Source organism: Notolepis coatsorum (assembly GCF_963971535.1).
Source record: "Notolepis coatsorum genome assembly, chromosome: 18".
Lineage (NCBI taxonomy): Eukaryota > Metazoa > Chordata > Actinopteri > Aulopiformes > Paralepididae > Notolepis > Notolepis coatsorum.
This window is the reverse complement of record NC_140182.1, coordinates 7,554,338-7,570,201: the sequence shown is the minus strand read 5'-3', so window position 1 is coordinate 7,570,201 and position 15,864 is coordinate 7,554,338. Positions and strand designations below refer to the sequence as shown.

The window sequence follows — 15,864 nt, the reverse complement described above, 5'->3', positions numbered from 1 at the left end:
TAGGGTTAGGGTTAAGGTTAAGGTTAAGGTTAGGGTTAGGGTTAAGGTTAAGGTTAAGGTTAGGGTTAAGGTTAAGGTTAGGGTTAAGGTTAAGGTTAAGGTTAGGGTTAGGGTTAAGGTTAAGGTTAAGGTTAGGGTTAGGGTTAAGGTTAAGGTTAGGGTTAGGGTTAGGCGGAAGAGACCCTTCGGCGCTAAACCAATCAGAGAGGGTCTTCGCTGTACGCGGCTAGCCAATCAGAGAGCGTCTTCGCACACATAGGCTACGTTTGAAAATCACGCGACTGGCCCGCATTGGGAAGCGTGGAAATGGACTGTGTGGATGTGGGGCAGAAGAAACGGTGCAACCAGGGCCGTAGCCAGGGTTTAGAAATTAGGGAGGTCCATATTTTTTTTTATACACATTTTCTTACGCACCTGGCTAGCCATTATCTAGAGATCAACTTAAGGTCAGTCACTCACAAAATCATTTACAGGACGTGGGGGGCACTTACACAGGTGAGTGGCCTAAAGAGTGCACCAAAGCCCTGTGGTCTCTTATGCATTTATAATTTGGTGAATGGGCAAAATTCATACCAAAATGAGACCTAGTAATACAACCCAACCTATTAATTCAAAATGCATTATCTATAATAATGGGCAGAAGCGACCAAGTAGTGCTGTACTGTAGCTATGCAGGGGGGAGTACCTTTGCCAAACATCAGACATTACGATTACGACACTACATTGTGACCTTTCTATAAAAAAAAATTATAATAATAATAATAATAATAATAATAATAATAATAATAATAATAATAATATAATAAGAAGAAGAAGAAGAAGAAGAAGAAGAAGAAGAAGAAGAAGAAGAAGAAGAAGAAGAAGAAGAAGAAGAAGAAGAAGAAGAAGAAGAAGAAGAAGAAGAAGAAGAAGAAGAAGAAGAAGAAGAAGAAGAAGAAAAATCATTATTCTTTTTTTCCAGAATAGTTACAAATAGTTACAGAGGTCCGGACCTCGGTGACCTCATAGCTGGCTACGGCCATGTGGTGCAACATGTGTTTATGGAATGTGCCAAATAAATACACATGGAAGAGGAGCGTGCTGTTCACTGCAGTACTGGATGCAGGGATGCCTTGCGTCTCTCTGAGAAGTATATTAGGACCTGAGGAACAGCAGAGGGCAGTGGTGAATCATAAGGCACGGTGGTGTGGTGGTTAACACTGTCGCCTCACAGCAAGAAGGTCCAGGGTTCGATTCCCGCTTGGGGACCAGGTTTCCATGATGCCAGGTACCCAGGTGGGGTATCTCCCAGGCCTTTCTGTGTGGAGTTTGCATGTTCTCCCCGTGCTCGCAAGGGTTTCCCCCCCAATAAGATAAACCCAATGGAAAAACATGCACAACAACAGATCGCTAACGCTGTGGTGTCCTTGACGAAGACGGACAGGAGCACTTGGATTGGTCCCCTGGCGCGGCTCACGTTGACGCCTGTCTGCTCCCGGCTGCCCTTGGGGGGGAAGGATGACGGGATGGGTTAATCGCAGAGACGAATCGTAAGAGACAATGCATGCGTGTGTGTTCCGGTGTGTGTGCTAAACTAACCGCTGTGTGTACCACTAAAAAAAAAACATTGAGTGTCGTTGCATGCCGAATAAAGACCTCTGCAACAGGTCCTGCATTATTATTAGGATTAGGTATCATTAGGTGCAGTACCTAAAACAACCAGTGTGAGGCAGCAATACGCCGACGGGCGTCTAGACTGCCGGAAAGTCAAAAGGAGAAGAAGAAGAAGACGGAGGGCAAAAAAACATGGCGGCCTCCTTGCGTCTGGGTCGTCAAGGGGTTTTATTCAGCCTCAGATTGTCAAAGTTTAATAAGAAATGTTCATGGAGGACAACAACACAACAACAACAGGAGGATGTCAGACACTTCTTCCACTCCCCGTGTTTCCTCGGTGAGTCGTGTAGTTATATATATATATATTATATTGACATGGTTCTGTGTGTCGGTCAGACCTGAACAGACCAAACTAACCCTTGTTGCTTTAACTGTGTCTGACAACCTTGACATTACCTTCATATAATAGTATATAGTTAATATAACGTTGGCTCTAACGGCTGCAGAAGATCCTCCTATAGGTTAATGTGAGCATGTCGGTGACAGTTATCATTATTACGGTTGTAAAACTGTCAACTGTCAAACGTCAGCTAAGCTCAGCTCCCCTCCCTCACCCCAGCTGACCCGTGTTTTTTGATTGATTGATTGATTAACAGATTGCAGAATGGGTACAATACAGTACAGTTCAATACACACAATTGTTAAGGGGATGCAGATCAGAGAAAGACTTTCGTCTTGTTTACATCAGGGTCCCCCATTGTTCACACTGCAGGGGAGAGAGTGGCCCGAATCAGAGGTTCTGCTCGCAATGTGACTCGGATCTGATGATTTCAGGACAGTGTGTGAACGGCGAAACATCACATGGCATCTGATCTTTTGATGGTCCACTAGCCTAGCTTATAAAACTGTGTGTTTTAGGCCAACAGCCAGGCTAGGCTACAACATCCAATGTACAGTTTCTTCCCCCTCAAATGTACTCTCTTTTTAGACTATTTTTGTATCACAAACAGTGCTGTATATATTTGTAGATCTGGTGTGGCATAAATGTCTAGATGTAACACTACTGTCTATCTGTATGTCGTGTATGGCATATATATGTCATTATGAATTGAAAATGGGGGACCCTGATGTAAACAAGACGAAAGTCTTTCTCTGGTCTGCATCCCCTTAACAATTGTGTGTATTGAGCCGTACTGTATTGTACCCCATTCTGCAATCTGTTAATACAGTTTTCAATCAATCAATCAATCAGCTAGGCTCAGTGGTATGTATCCGCTTTCATTCATTTGTGCTAAGCTAGCTTGCAGGCGGGTAGTTTTCTACTGCGAATTTGTATCTCTATCCTCTTGTCTGACTCTGGAGAAGATGGTAGCGCATTTCCCATAATGTTGCCGTGCCCCTTTTTAATGCCCATTAATTTTGTTCACATACACATCACAGCTAATGGTTGTCACTCCCCCAGAACTGTGGAGTCTACCTGGTGTGTACTTGTCCTTTCAATAGGTCTTTGACATTCGCTTCTGAGACGCCAATAGCCTACAATAGGTGAGGGTTGCTGCTTGTTGAGGCTCTTTAGCTATATTGCATAATGACATAACTTACATTAGCAGCACACACGCATGACAATTCTCACAGGATAGCCATTCCTGAGAACAACTGCCAGTGTTATGCCTTGTCCCACACAGTGTGTTCAGCCTGGCTGGTGCTAGCCATGGCCAGGTCTGGTGTGGTTGGGTTTGTGTCTCCATTAGCTATGTAGCCATGGCCAGGTCTGGTGTGGTTGGGTTTGGTCTCCACTAGCTATGTAGCCATGGTCAGGTCTGGTGTGGTTGGGTTTGTGTCTCCATTAGCTATGTAGTAGGGATGCCCCGATCGATCGGCCACCGATCGTTATCGGCCGATACTCAGTATAAATATGCAATCTGTGAATTCCGATAATTAGTCATATTCGCCGATAGCGGAAACCGATCAAGCGAAGCTCTCACTCGCTGTTTGTCTCAGACACACACGACCTGCAAACTGCCGCTGCTCCTCCTCCCTAGCCCCGCCCGCCCCCGTGTAGAGTTTGTAAACAAAGAGGTGCGGCTCCTCTGCTCGAGTCTGTAGTGCACTGCATTCGACCTGCGCTAACGTTAGCTACCTAGCTATCGTTACTGTTTAAACAAAATTACCCAGTCAACTATTCACGTTTAGTAGGCATTGTCTAACGGTATTTAGCCGGCTAGCTACCGATAGCTCCTGATATCAACAAATGATCCAGAAAGTCTAGTAGTTCATGTTCATACCTCAGTTAGCTTGCGTTAGCTGACGTTCGTTTACTGTTCAAAACGAAATGTCCCATTGAACTAAAGTTCTGTCTTAACGTCATCTAGCCGGCTAGCAGTAGCTACAGATAGCTCTTGATATCAATGTCTTATAACATTGATTTAATGCGTATTCGAGCTGAGGGCTTGCTGAATGTGAAACGACCAAAGCACTTAACGTTACCAATGGGGTCCCGCTGCAGCGCCGGAGAATCCTTTTGAGCTGGGCTACTAGAGTACACACAGACAGTGGAGCTGTTTGCAGATAGTGAGCATTTTGACTTGTTGCGTGGTGGCGATGTCTCGCAGATAATACAACTACAAGTATGATTATATAATATATATATATTTTATATAAAAAAAAAAAAAAAAAAAAACTTCATATAAAATAAATTTTAATTTCTTTTTAATCAAAAACAATCGGTATCGGATCGGTATCGGCCGATATGGATCACGACGATCGGTGATCGGTATCGGTGGCAAAAAACGTGATCGGGGCATCCCTACTATGTAGCCATGGCCAGGTCTGGTGTGGTTGGGTTTGTGTCTCCATTAGCTATGTAGCCATGGCCAGGTCTGGTGTGGTTGGGTTTGTGTCTCCATTAGCTATGTAGCCATGGCCAGGTCTGGTGTGGTTGGGTTTGTGTCTCCATTAGCTACAGTATGTAGCCATGACCAGGTCTGGTGTGGTTGGGTTTGTGTCTCCATTAGCTATGTAGCCATGACCAGGTCTGGTGTGGTTGGGTTTGTGTCTCCACTAGCTATGTAGCCATGGTCAGGTCTGGTGTGGTTGGGTTTGTGTCTCCACTAGCTATGTAGCCATGGTCAGGTCTGGTGTGGTTGGGTTTGTGTCTCCACTAGCTATGTAGCCATGGTCAGGTCTGGTGTGGTTGGGTTTGTGTCTCCACTAGCTATGTAGCCATGGTCAGGTCTGGTGTGGTTGGGTTTGTGTCTCCATTAGCTATGTAGCCATGGTCAGGTCTGGTGTGGTTGGGTTTGTGTCTCCACTAGCTATGTAGCCATGGCCAGGTCTGGTGTGGTTGGGTTTGTGTCTCCATTAGCTATGTAGCCATGGCCAGGTCTGGTGTGGATGGGTTTGTGTCTCCATTAGCTATGTAGCCATGGCCAGGTCTGGTGTGGTTGGGTTTGTGTCTCCACTAGCTATGTAGCCATGACCAGGTCTGGTGTGGTTGGGTTTGTGTCTCCACTAGCTATGTAGCCATGACCAGGTCTGGTGTGGTTGGGTTTGTGTCTCCATTAGCTATGTAGCCATGACCAGGTCTGGTGTGGTTGGGTTTGTGTCTCCATTAGCTATGTAGCCATGACCAGGTCTGGTGTGGTTGGGTTTGTGTCTCCATTAGCTATGTAGCCATGACCAGGTCTGGTGTGGTTGGGTTTGTGTCTCCACTAGCTATGTAGCCATGGCCAGGTCTGGTGTGGTTGGGTTTGTGTCTCCATTAGCTATGTAGCCATGGCCAGGTCTGGTGTGGTTGGGTTTGTGTCTCCATTAGCTATGTAGCCATGGCCAGGTCTGGTGTGGTTGGGTTTGTGTCTCCATTAGCTATGTAGCCATGGCCAGGTCTGGTGTGGTTGGGTTTGTGTCTCCATTAGCTATGTAGCCATGGCCAGGTCTGGTGTGGTTGGGTTTGTGTCTCCATTAGCTATGTAGCCATGGCCAGGTCTGGTGTGGTTGGGTTTGTGTCTCCATTGCATTTCTTGTAATCTCTCTGGTTGCTAGGCAACCTTTCAAAATTCACACCAACAACCGTGGTACACAAGCTAAGCCATGATGATACAACAGTCCCAGCCAGGGTCCAGCCAGGTTGTGAAATCAGAATCGGAATCAGAAAGGTCTTTATTGCCAAGTCGTTTTCACATACAAGGAATTTGCTTTGGTCGTTTTCTTGTGCGACATTAGCGGACAGACGGATAATACAATAAAGAGGTGGAGTAAAATAAAATATGAACTAAGTTAAGCACAACTTAGAATAGAATCAGGAAGCGACGAGGGCGGCGTGTCCCTCCCACGCAGACCCCCGACACTGAGAGATCGCACTGTTCAGGTGAAAAGATGCGACGGCTGCCTCCTCGAGTACCGGAGGGGACGCGTGATGTAAGGCTTCGTCCACATTGCAGTCGGCCTGTGGGAGGCATGGCCTAACAGCGTTCGAGACAGGGGAGGATAGAATTGGACAATACGAAATTGGGGAAGGGAGAAACATAGAAAATGGGGAGAAAAAGTAGATAAAAAAAAAAAAAAGTCTGGTGTCGTCGTTATCAGATACATCAGGCACAGTCCTTTACGACTGTGTCTGACAACCTTGACATTACCTTAATATAATAGTATAGTAATATAATGTTGGCTCTACCGTCTGCACAAGATCCTCCGACGGGTTAATGTGAGCATGTCGGTGATGTTATTACGGTTGTAAAACTGTCAACTGTCAACGTTTGCTTAGCTAAGCTAACCTCCCTCACCCCAGCTGATCTGTGTGTCAAAAGGCTACGTTCATCACACTGCAGGCGAGAGTGGCCCAAATCAGATTTAGATTTGATTTGATTTGAATTATTTATTTCGAACATTTAAATACAAACAATATAAAATCAAAACAAATCATTGATCTCTATGAAATGGAAAAAAGAAAATAATAAACAAAAACAAAACATAACTCAATTTACATGTTCGAAAAGGAGTAGGAAGAAGTATAAACTTATTTAATCCTGCACCTTTTCTACTACTCAAATGAGTGTACTAATTTAAAACCTTACAAAACAAATATGTATATATATATATATATATATATATATATATATATATTAGGGCTGTCAAAATGTATGCTTTAACTTTGGAGATTAATTTAAATTATTTAAAGCATTAAAATAAATTAATCTAGATTAATCTATGGAGTGAAGAATCTTCAATCTTAGCGCCGCGGATATAAGAAAGTCAACATTGATGGTTTTGTTGAACATTTGTATTTCACAGGAGAGAAACTGTATTCAAAGAAAGCTATTAAAATAGTATTTGAATCTAAATATACTTTCTTTGTGTTGATTTTACATTAATTCCATGATTTTACTCAAGTAAATATCTGTTACAAGCTTCGGTCTTAAGTAGAAAAATGCTATTTTTAATCTAGATTAATTACAGAAAATTGTGAGATTAATTAGTTAATTTATTTAAATCTATTGACAGCACTAATATATATATATATATATATATATATGCAAAAAAAAACTATATAAAACATGAAAGAAATAAAATACAAATGTAAACACCTGTGAATGTCAAGTCCCTTCTTCATCCCTGTACCTTGTGAACATAGTTTCTTTATAATTCAGTTTGAATTGTCTCATATTTGGACATTGCTTTAGCACCACATTCAGACTGTTCCATAGTTTCACTCAACATATTGAGATGCAGTGTCTTCTCATGGTAGTGCGTACACTAAGAACTTTTAAATTGAGTTCTCTCCTCAGATTATAACCCCCCCCCTATCAAAGAACAGTTCTTGAATGTTTCCTGGAAGTACATTACCTTTTGCTTTATACATAAATTGTGCTGTTTTAAATTCCACAAGATCATTTAACTTTAATGTTTTTGACTTTAAAAATAATATGTTTGTGTTATCATGATAACCTGCAATGTGAACTATCCTTATGGCTATTTTTTGGAGTATACAAAGTGGTTGTAGTGTAGAATTATAAGTGTTTCCCCAGACTTCAGTGCAGTAATTTAAATAATGGTAAAACTAGCACACATTGCAACATAGTCATGCAGCGACACACACCTTATTCTCTCTCTCTCTCTCTCTCTCTCTCTCTCTCTCTCTCTCTCTCTCTCTCTCTCTCTCTCTCTCTCCTTTCTATTTCTCTTTCTCATTCTCTTTCTCTTTCTCTTTCTCTTTCTCTTTCTCTCTCTCTCTCTCTCTCTCTTTCTGTGTGTCTGTCTGTTACATTAGATACTCATTGACACATGTAAATAAATAGCAACATATGTGGATGGACAGTGGACACACACAATCACAGTGTAGTTAATGTTATTATCAATACATGCAAAATAGATGGGAAAAACGCTAATCATTATGTAGGAATTATTACCATTATGCTTTTTATTTACACCTAAAATCTGTGACTTTGCAAAACCTCCAGCAGAGGGCAGCATCATACTATTTTAACCTGAGCCTAAACCAAGGTTAGTTATTCATTAATGAGTCAACTTTATTATCCCACAGTGGGGACATTAATTTGGCTACACCATGCCACACAACATCAACACCCATTTTCATGTGCACTCCACTCATAGTAATAATCAGATGTATGTACAGAGTTTTAGTATTAATAATATGTACAGTGATACAGGTATAAAGACACTATGGTAGTAAGTCATACTGGCCAGCAGCGTAACTGGTAAGAGTAGGTAAGATATATGTACAGATATAGATCCAGTATCTACATAAAGGGCTTATATGCAGGTTAGGGCTGGGCGATATAACGATAACGATAATTATCACGATATATTTTAATCGATATAAAAAAAAATTGAATTTTTATTTAATTTATATTTTTTGACGTTTTAAAACCAGAGACAGTGGACAGACTTGTCTTTCTTGCCTGCAACTTAAAGTAATGGCTTTGCTTGTCCAAATGGCAATACTGACCAAATTGAGATTTATTTTTCTCTTGTCCATTTATTTTGTTTGCTTTAATGCTTTCTAATTTAAAATACAGTTTGAAACTGTCTGTACACAGTAGGCTATGTGTGCTAGCAGAGCTAGACTCCAGTCACGACTCACGGAGCACATGTGCGGTGGTTTGTCCACCAAAAAAGCACCAACAGATAGAAAAGAAACCAGCGGAGCCAGAACTGTTCAACTCCCCTGGAGCCACAGCCAGCAGAGAAGCCGGTTTACTGTCTCTTTCAAACCAGCTGCAGCCTGAGAACTGAAGTGTGAGGGGATGTAACACTAAAGATGGCGGCAACAACAAAGAATTGCTGCAAAATAAACATACATCTGTTGTTTACTTTACTTATAACAATATTGATAATATCGAATATCGAGTGATATGATATGATATTGTTATCGCAATATCATTTTTGGCCATATCGCCCAGCCCTAATGCAGGTATGTAATATGTCCTGACAGTAGAGCTGCCGCGGTATTGATATATTTTCCTTACCGCACGAATTTGCGAAATATTTCCTACCGCCGCGGTTATTACCGCACAGTGCGCACAAAAAAAATAAAAGTTTGAATGCATTTTTTTTTTTAGTAGTCTACTCTTATAGCCTGCCTCTAGTCTAATGGCGCTTTTCCACTGCATAGTACCTACTCGACTCGACCCGCTTTAGGCACCTGGTACTTCGTTCCTTTTCCACTGCAGCCAGGTACTACTCCGTTTGTCTCCGTGTGGGGATGCAGGCGGGACCGCTCGCTTGTGTACACTGAAAGCTCCGTGGGCATAGATGTCCGAGGGCTTGCAGCAAGCCAGAGTTTAACACAGTTTCAATCAATCAATCAATCAATAACAACATTAACCAGACTCTCGTTGCGTCTATTCTGCCAAAGCTAACGTTACCTCTCATTATGTATTCTACCAAGCAAACCCGGGTTTAACGTTACCTCTCGTGGTTAATAACAACAACAAACTTAACACATCAGCGATCTTGTTGTGACACTAAACTCTCCGCTCGGTGGTAAATTGGGTTGATGTCGGTTTTGTTTCATCAATAAATAAGGCAGAATACACAGTGAATCCATTATTTTTTGTTTATTGCACTTGGTTCTGTCGCAAACAAATCCTGAATGAAATGCATCCTTAGCGAGGCAGTAAAGATGGCGGCGCAGCGTTCTGTTTTTGTTCAGAGGCTACAAAGTGTGACGCGTCTCTCTTCTGACCAGTCAGTGGTCTGCAATGTTTCACATGACTTTTCTGGTACCACTTCTACCCAATAGGGTTGCTTGGAACCGAGTAGGGTATATCTGCAGAGCCGCAAGCCAACTTTATTATTATGATAAAAAACAGCGGTGACGCGGTATTCAGCCTAACTCTGCGGCGAGCGTGATGCAACAGCGATACCGCGGTAATGCGGTTATCGCGGCAGCTCTACCTGACAGACCTGTCTCACTGCTGGTTCCAGTGTGGTCTGGTCTATGACCTAACAGGCCTGTGTGTTTGTTATGGGCAGAATAAATCGTCTAACCTCCCTTTTTCGAGATCTTTTACACGTTCAGTTATCGCTGGCTGATGCCTATTGACGACGCTCTCGAGAGGTTTTTACCAGAGAGATCGAACTCGCGTCTTCTTCACGACGCCCCGAAGTCACCGTCTAGACATCCGATATGACATCTGTTTGTTTATGTCTTTTAACACTTTGGCTGCCATGGGTTAAATTCATTATCAACCGTAGGTTCCCGGCTCTATTTGTCTATAGAGAAAGTCCCCTTCTTTGCAGGGCTATAACTTTTTAAATTCTATTGCTACATTGCCATTATTAGGGCCCATTCAAAGTCCTATATGTATTGTTCATTGTGTAGCAACGTTAAACTTTTTCATTCACATATTCATAGTAAAGTATGGTCTAATGTATAAGTATGTTTTCATCTCTTTCTGCAGCTTTCTCCAGAACGTGATCTATAGCCCCAAATACATTATATTGATGATGCAATACAGTTTTATGGCAATCAGCGCGATATAAAAAATTCCAACTAGACGTACTTCTAGAAGTTACTACACGTCATCTGATGTTGACCGGATGGGCGAGGGGGCGTTTATAATTCCGTGGGCAGCGTTATACCAATCATCTAATGTGGGTCAAATGTTGATAATAGCAGTTAGTATCGAAGACGGTAACTTTACACGCTAAAACTCACCCCAGTCTCCGCGCGCCGTTGGGCGATCATCGTAGAGTAGAAATTTTATCATTATGGGATGTAGATTTACCCGGTCCATCTCCAGCTTGTATAATGGTATATACGTCCAAATCATGTTGTTTATCGAGTTATTGGCAATCGATCGCTGTGTATTGTGACGAGCTAGAATGCCGGGACCTATAGCGAGTGCCCGGAAGTAATACGGCCGTCCAGCACAACCTCTATGGCACTTCCTGTTAAGCGATTGCGCCGATCGGCCACCAGATGGCGCTCCTGAACCGCCAGAGAGCTCAGTGGGTCCTCCTGGTGGATCTCAGGCCAGCGGAGGGGAAATATGAATCCGGTCCCAGATTTTTGAAATATTGATATCAAAGACGCTGTAAAGCGTCTTCGGCAACTTGAGCATGGCCGGGAATGACGTGTTTAAGCATGTCCTGGCAGCCAAAGTGTTAACTTGTAATATATAATTGTCATGGTCCTCATTCAAATTGCTCTATTTTATTTAATTACATTTCATTGTTCTAATGCTGCTGCAAGGAATCTTTTTTTGAACTTATAAATATAGTTTGTGTGTATATATATATTCGTATGTATTGTGGACGACGGTATAGTTAAATCCATATCTTTGCATGGATCCATGATGGTACACCCTTGGCCTTTCCGTAATGACCCCTGTAGGCCTGTGCTCTCCTACTGTCTTGTATGTCTGTCTTGATGCTCTGACCTCTGACCTCTGCCCCCCCCCTGAGAGCAGTGGGCACCAGTGGCAGTGTTCTGTACGGCAGCAGCCTCTGGATACACTGTTCCTGTCCCTTCCTGTCGTCCTGCTGGCTCTGATCCCTGTCTCCTCCGGGCCGGACCAGGACCTTTAACCCTTTCACTGCCACACTACAGAAGGTTAACCCTTTACTATCACACTACAGACGGTTAACTTATGCTGTCGTGTGGCAGTGAAAGGGTTAAACTTCTGTATTGTTGCAGTGAAAGGGTTAACCCAATTCAGGCTGTACTCTTCATACACGGCCTAGTTATTTACGCTGCTGTGCCTGCTGTTCTCTTTGTGGCCTGCAGGCTAAAATAATAGCTCTACATTCCAACAGGCATCACTGATGCAGAGTGTCTGGTCAGTAACATGGGTCTCCCAGTCCCTCCACTCTGCAGTAAACAGCCATCACTGATATAGAGTGTCTGGTCAGTAACATGGGTCTCCCAGTCCCTCCACTCTGCAGTAAACAGCCATCACTGATATAGAGTGTCTGGTCAGTAACATGGGTCTCCCTGTCCCTCCACTCTGCAGTAAACAGTCATCACTGATATAGAGTGTCTGGTCAGTAACATGGGTCTCCCTGTCCCTCCACTCTGCAGTAAACAGTCATCACTGATATAGAGTGTCTGGTCAGTAACTTGGGTCTCCCAGTCCCTCCACTCTGCAGTAAACAGCCATCACTGATATAGAGTGTCTGGTCAGTAACATGGGTCTCCCAGTCCCTCCACTCTGCAGTAAACAGCCATCACTGATATAGAGTGTCTGGTCAGTAACTCCCAGTCCCTCCACTCTGCAGTAAACAGTCATCACTGATATAGAGTGTCTGGTCATTAACATGGGTCTCCCAGTCCCTCCGCTCTGCAGTAAACAGCCATCACTGATACAGAGTGTCTGGTCAGTAACATGGGTCTCCCAGTCGCTCCACTCTGCAGTAAACAGCCATCACTGATATAGAGTGTCTGGAGTGGTCAGTAACATGGGTCTCCCAGTCGCTCCACTCTGCAGTAAACAGCCATCACTGATATAGAGTGTCTGGTCAGTAACATGGGTCTCCCAGTCCCTCCGCTCTGCAGTAAACAGCCGTCACTGATATAGAGTGTCTGGTCAGTAACATGGGTCTCCCAGTCCCTCCACTCTGCAGTAAACAGCCATCACTGATACAGAGTGTCTGGTCAGTAACATGGGTCTCCCAGTCCCTCCACTCTGCAGTAAACAGCCATCACTGATATAGAGTGTCTGGTCAGTAACATGGGTCTCCCAGTCCCTCCACTCTGCAGTAAACAGCCATCACTGATATAGAGTGTCTGGTCAGTAACATGGGTCTCCCAGTCCCTCCACTCTGCAGTAAACAGCCATCACTGATGTAGAGTGTCTGGTCAGTAACATGGGTCTCCCAGTCCCTCCACTCTGCAGTAAACAGCCATCACTGATACAGAGTGTCTGGTCAGTAACATGGGTCTCTCAGTCACATTTCCTGGTATCCCTTCCCACTTTATCCAATCAGGAGAGATAACTCCACACCGCAAAACTAAGAAACACAGAAGAAGAAAAAACTACTTTTTTAGCAAATACGTGCCTGAAACAAGTAAAATAATCTGCCAGTGCAATAAGCAAATGTGGCATCATGGCAAGATTTTGTGAAATAAGTAGAAATATCTAGGGTTCTCTCTCCTGATTGAATAAAGTGGGAACAGGATACCATACCAGAACATGTATATTATTTTGTGTTTACTGCAAAGCGGAGGGACTGGGAGACCCATGTTACTGACCAGACACTCTGTATCAGTGATGGCTGTTGGAATGTAGAGCTGTTTAACACTTATTTTAACAATAAAATACCACTTACAGCACCCTTTTTAATGGAAGGCTTGGCTGAAAAGCAATTCTGGGTGCTGATTCTGTGGATTAAGATTAGTAAGCGTTGCTATTGTTGGGTGTCGTTCTATAAAATGAACACTGTGTGCTAAACTCTTTGTGTCCACTAGGTGTCACCGCTCTCAAGGTGCAGATGCCGGCTCTCTCCCCCACCATGGAGGAGGGGAACATTGTCAAATGGCTGAAAAAGGAAGGTAAGTACAAAGAAAAACACTACAAAACAACTCTTCTATAAAACACTGCAGAACAACTCCATCCACCAACACTAGTAATGAGACCCTGACACTCGGACTGGATCCTTCAGCGCCTGCAGCGTTAATGATCTATGTCATTATTACACACTTGACATATAGGTGCAGCTCAATAAATTAGAATATCGTGGAAAAGTCCATATATTTCGCTGTAAAGTCAATATATTTCGCTGTAAAGTCAATATATTTCGCTATATTGATGCAGTAATTTGTGCAAAAGGAGCCCCAACCAAGTACTGAGTGAACATACATGAACATACTTTTCAGAAGGCCCACATTTCTATATTACATTTTTTTATTTCTTTGGTCTTATGTAATATTCAAACTTTCTCAGATACTGAATTTTGGGCTGTAAGCCATAATCATCTAAATGAAAACAAATAAAGCCTTGAAATATTTCACTTTGTGTGTAATGAATCTATAATCTGAGAGTTTCGCTTTTTGCATTGAATTACTGAAATAAAATAACTTTTCCAGGATATTCAAATGTATTGAGCTGCACCTGTATTTCACTGCATTGGTATTTATTCCATGCATGGTAATGCACATTTCCATGAATAATTAAAAAAGAAAAAGTATTTCATAATCAAAGGCCCTCTCAATTTGTACATTCCATGAGTGAACAGGAGCAGATAGAAGAACATCTTATTGCACCTGTCCTTTACTCAAAACACTAGATAAACAATAGAAATAGATGTCAATTAGACAATATTTAACAATCAATACTCACAATAACATGAGAAGAATAAATAAATAAATAAATAAATGGTCATATTGAAACCCGTTACCCCTCAACTTCATGAAGTCTAATTGGGGGAGACGGTGGCTCGGGAGGTAGAGCGCTCGCCTGGTAATCCGGAGGCTCCCGGTTCGATTCCCCCTCCTCCCGGGCAGCACGTTGAAGTGTCCTTGAGCAAGACACTTAACCCCTAACTGCTCTCGATGAGCAGGTTGGCACCTCGCGTGGTCGCCTCCACCGTCGGTGTGTGAGTGACTGGGAACAAAATCCCATAGTTTTACGCCGCATACTGAGATACACATCTGCTTTAAAGTCATCCTACATACTGATGCTTAAAAGTGGCATTTCCTTCAACGGTCCTCGTCCTCGGCGCTAGAAACAAACACCTTCTGCAGGCTTTCTGACTGAATATTTCATGTGTTTCATCATGTTGCTTCGACGGTCCACACAGAGGTTCAAGCTCCCTCCCGTTTCAAAACACAAGTAATTATTCCCAATAACACCCTGTACACTTAATTTCATTTCATTTAATTTCAAACCTTTATTTAAACCTGAAAGGCAACTGAGGTTTCCCTCATTTACAGTCACGTCGAGTGCACAGAATGAAATCACACGGCGTATAAAATCATAACAAAGAGACAACAAGATGAGGAAAAGATCAGTTAAAACACGTACAACTTGACTGACAAAGGTTGGAGATCAAGGTTTTATTAAACTCTGCAACACAGAGGGGAGAATCTCAAGCTTTAAGGACCGTTGGAGTTCATTCCATGAGCTAGAGGGGCATCATAGCAACATGCAGATTTACCCTGTTCAGAGAGAACTGGACCTTAAGGACCGGCCAGTCACTAGAACGGGTTCTATAGGTTCCAACATTCCATTCCATAATTAAGCCCTAGAGTTTACATTTTGTTACCACATTAGCCAGCCTCCTCCACGGCTGTCATCCACCGTTCTCTCTCTCTCTCCCTCCCTCCCTCTCTTTCTCTCTCTCTTTTTCGCTTTCTCTATCTGTCTCTCTCTCCCCATCTCTTTCTCGCTCTGTCTCTGTCTCTCTCTGTCTCTCTCTCTCTCTCTGTCTGTCTCCATCTCTCTCTCTCTGTCACTCTCACTCTCTCACTCTCTGTCTCTCTCTCTCCTCTCTTTCTCTCTCTTTCTCTCTCTTTTTCTCTCTCTCTATCTGTCTCTGTCTCTGTCTCCGTATCGCTTTCTCCGTCTCTCTCTCTCTCTCTCTCTCTTTCTCTCTCTCTCTCTCTCTCTCTTTCTCTCTCTCTCTTTCTCTCTCTTTCTCTCTCTCTATCTGTCTCTGTCTCTGTCGCTGTCTCCGTATCGCTTTCTCCGTCTCTCTCTCTCTCTCTCTCTCTCTCTCTCTCTCTCTCTCTCTCTCTCTCTCTCTCTCTCTCTCTCTCTCTCTCTCTCTGTGTTTCCTCATCCTCTCTGTGATTGACAGGTACGAGTGCTA

General features: G+C 43.0%; 1 protein-coding gene across 1 annotated transcript in view; it reads left to right on the top strand.

The window, feature by feature from the left end:
* The first annotated feature begins 1,784 nt into the window (after positions 1-1,784).
* pdhx (pyruvate dehydrogenase complex component X) overlaps positions 1,785-15,864 on the top strand; it is a 126,052-nt gene continuing 111,972 nt past the window's right edge. Inside the window, exons 1-2 of the mRNA XM_084334305.1 lie at positions 1,785-1,930; positions 13,523-13,606. Of these exons, the coding sequence (XP_084190431.1) occupies positions 1,786-1,930; positions 13,523-13,606 (229 nt within the window). The 5' untranslated portion in view covers position 1,785. The remainder of the gene's footprint in view (positions 1,931-13,522; positions 13,607-15,864) is intronic.